The following is a 3,189-nucleotide window of genomic DNA, read 5'->3' as shown; positions in this document are numbered from 1 at the left end:
ATAAGAGGATAATTAAGAGAACACATACCATAAATTCATGATGGATACTACAGTGGTGAAATAATATAAGAAACAAAACTGAAAAATAAGTGTGAAAAGTAGTTGGAAAGAAAATTTTCATGTTAATCACATCCAAAAGGTATAATTTTAAGAATTAGGTTGAGTATATAAATGGATAGTCATTATGTCATCTTGCATATCAAGACAGCAACAAAATCTCATACAATACTGCAATTCAGACCAGTTCCTAGGTCCTTTACATTTCCTCCAAACACCTAAGGGCTCCAGTCACCTCAGTAAAGGATGCGTTACTAGTGGTAACACATTAAACAACGACAACAGCAAAGAAACAACTAAAAACTTTGTCTTAGAGTTACATATTTATGTCTGCCTCCACCTTATATGGTGAGCTCCATAATAGTGGAATGTTATTCTTCTCTATCTTCCCAGCTCACTGCTTTTACACAGGAGCTAAGGAAATTAGACTTCCCCATAGTTCAACTTTGGGTACTCTATTCTTAAACCAAAAAAATGCATGTATATCCTCCTAAAATGTCCTGTCTTTTCTAATTTCCTTCCATTTGTTGATTTCATCTTTTTCACTCAAATTACCTTCTCTACTAACACTCACCTGTTGAAATCCTACACATTTCACAAGGCACAACTTTAATCCTAAACTCACTCACATATTTTTCTGAATACTCAGCTTCATATTTCCCTCCCCTGAATTACAGGTCTACTTTCCTGAGTTTCTCCTTCTAGTCTTCCATGTTATAGATTTTTTAGGGTACTGGTTGTATCCCCTTTTCAAGGGGAGGTTCTGAGTTGTCCTTATCAATTCATCATTTGATATATTGAATGTTCAACCTCTGGTTAAAGAACAATGAGTCAGAAAACTGGCAATGAGATTTATTAGACTGAGATCTAGGAACAAGAAGGGAGAGGAAGTGGACCTCTTCCCCTCAGTTTATTGGAATAGGTTGAGAAATAAACTAACAGGAAATTGTGCTTGATTTATGTAAACGTTTTTTGGAGTTTGTATAATTCTGTTCATCTGCATAATACTCTTGTGGAAAAGTAAATGCATATGTCACTGGCTTTGGACGAGGTGGTCTGGTAAATTTTTAAGTGCTTCCAGTTCCATGATATTGAGGCAACAATATCTCCCATTTTCACATAGTACTTCATGTATTTCTGTTGTTTTGCATATTTTCCTGTAGAATCCTCGTATGTATTCACCCCAGCATTTCTTAAGTTGTTTGGTTACTGCGCACATAAAGAACAATAGGCCAAGGTCAGTGTTTGAAACAAAAGGCAACTTTAGTCATAGGGAAGACAGAGAATGTTTGTAGGGATAAAGTATATGGGACACCCACAGAACATATACCAGTAATATTCCCCAGAGGATTCTCCAAGAGGGTGAACTTCAGTGTTTATGTCTAACTGATCACTCATATTTTATTCCTCTAAGGTTTTGGGCTTCCATCCTACATCTGATGGACTTCACCAAGAGCAGCAGATCTTATTTGGGAAAATAAAGGAGCTGAATCCTTGATTTCAGGCTATGGAACTATGCTCCATCTGAGAACCTCAGAAAATCTGCCTCTATTTGAATGCTTCCAGAGTACTACTTCCCTACCACTGCTTGGAATACAATAATTTGTTACAAGGTATTTATGTCTGAATCAAAATCTGCTCTTGGGTTCATACTTGCTACCATGGTCAAGAATGACTTTTTTTTTGGTCCAGTCAGATATTTTTACCCTCAAATTTCTTCCTCCCCCATTACTTCTCAGTATTGTACATTTTTGTCAATGCATATCTTCTTTTGGCTTCTATGTCATCACAACAGTCTTGGGTTTGTTTTATCCCTCTATGACCTCTCATTCTCTTTCTATCTCCAGAGGAAAGAATTTCTCCAGACCTTTGCTCACCTTGATATGTCTACTTTAGTGATCCTAAATATTTTCAATAATCTAAGAGTTTAGGATGTTCACATTTTGGCTTCGGGGCTTGTACTATCCTCTGGAATAAACCCCAGAGGATGAGACTGAGAACAAAGATGCAGCCTCCAACACCAGGTTCTAGAGATTCCTTTGATTCCTAGGAGTTTAAGGGGCTACAGATAGACCATTACTATTCCTATAATAAGGGACAAATATAAGGGGTCTGATTTTGAAAGAGGAAAGGAAGCTAATTTTTAAGTTTTTAGTATGTGCCAAGCCCTGTGCTAGAAGTTTTACACGTTTTTGTCATTTAATAAATCCCCTATGAGCCAGGTGTCATTATCTCCACAAATGAGGAAATTAAGGCTCAGCCAGTCTTCACCTTTTATCCAAAGTTGATAAACTAGTAGATGTTGAAGGCATGTTTCTAAAACCTGAATCCAAAGTTTGTTCTCCTTCCACTGTTCACACACTGTAGTAAAATAGATTAAAATATATCTACAGTATGAGATTGGAAGAAAATATGGCTGGGTGCCAGAGTAAAATCTGTATCCAAAGAAATAAGGGCATCCCCAGATATTGGTTTTATGTCTTTCTGTAATGAGTCCTTCTCAGAGGAAATTATGACTTATTTCAGTTCTATGAATACTCCTTTTTTAAAAACAGTAGCATAGTAGAAGGGCTCAGGAAGAGGGAATTTCTGATGACATTGGATGGACTTCAGCCATCCTTAGGGCCCTATCTCTTCCTACTGTGAATTATAAAATTCTCTTGCGTTCTTGAAAGTACTCCATCCATTGTTGATTTGAGTGAGCCCCTGGAAGGCAGCTACGCTCACCTCTATAAAACCAACGTGGTCTGAGTCAGCCCTTGGAAATCTCTGGATTACCTGTGAAGTTCTGTAACAGCAGAATTGCAATGATCAGGAGGAGTCTCATGGCCAGGCTTCCAAGAGGAGGTGACAGCCAAGGCTCTTGGTCCACTATGTCATCTCCCTCAGAGACTTAGATTCTTATGCACTGAACCAGAACAGATGCTATGATACGAAGCGTGCCCCTAAACTTCTGAACTGTGGACTTTTTATCACGTGGGCAGGCACAGGAAATTTGTTTACCCACTTTACCCACACATGGAATTCAGAGACACAGTGTGTTCCATCCCATCACATCTGATGCCGTTCTGTAGGCTGTAGACTGCTGGTGAGAAAACTCTGTGCTTTCTCTACTTTGGCTGTCTGCCCAGA

At 38.4% G+C, this 3,189-nt stretch overlaps 1 protein-coding gene across 1 annotated transcript; it reads right to left on the bottom strand.

The window, feature by feature from the left end:
- Positions 1-992: 992 nt before the first annotated feature.
- On the bottom strand, positions 993-2,884 carry DEFB127 (defensin beta 127). The gene is given in 3 exon segments (XM_029220813.1): positions 993-1,126; positions 1,129-1,266; positions 2,836-2,884. Coding segments are annotated over 3 exon segments (321 nt in total).
- Between the last annotated feature and the right edge of the window lie 305 nt (positions 2,885-3,189).

Source organism: Monodon monoceros, unplaced genomic scaffold, assembly GCF_005190385.1.
Source record: "Monodon monoceros isolate NGI ecotype Baffin Bay Population unplaced genomic scaffold, NGI_Narwhal_1 Super_Scaffold_13, whole genome shotgun sequence".
In the NCBI taxonomy this organism is placed as follows: Eukaryota; Metazoa; Chordata; class Mammalia; order Artiodactyla; family Monodontidae; genus Monodon; species Monodon monoceros.
This window is presented reverse-complemented; position numbering and strand designations above follow the sequence as displayed.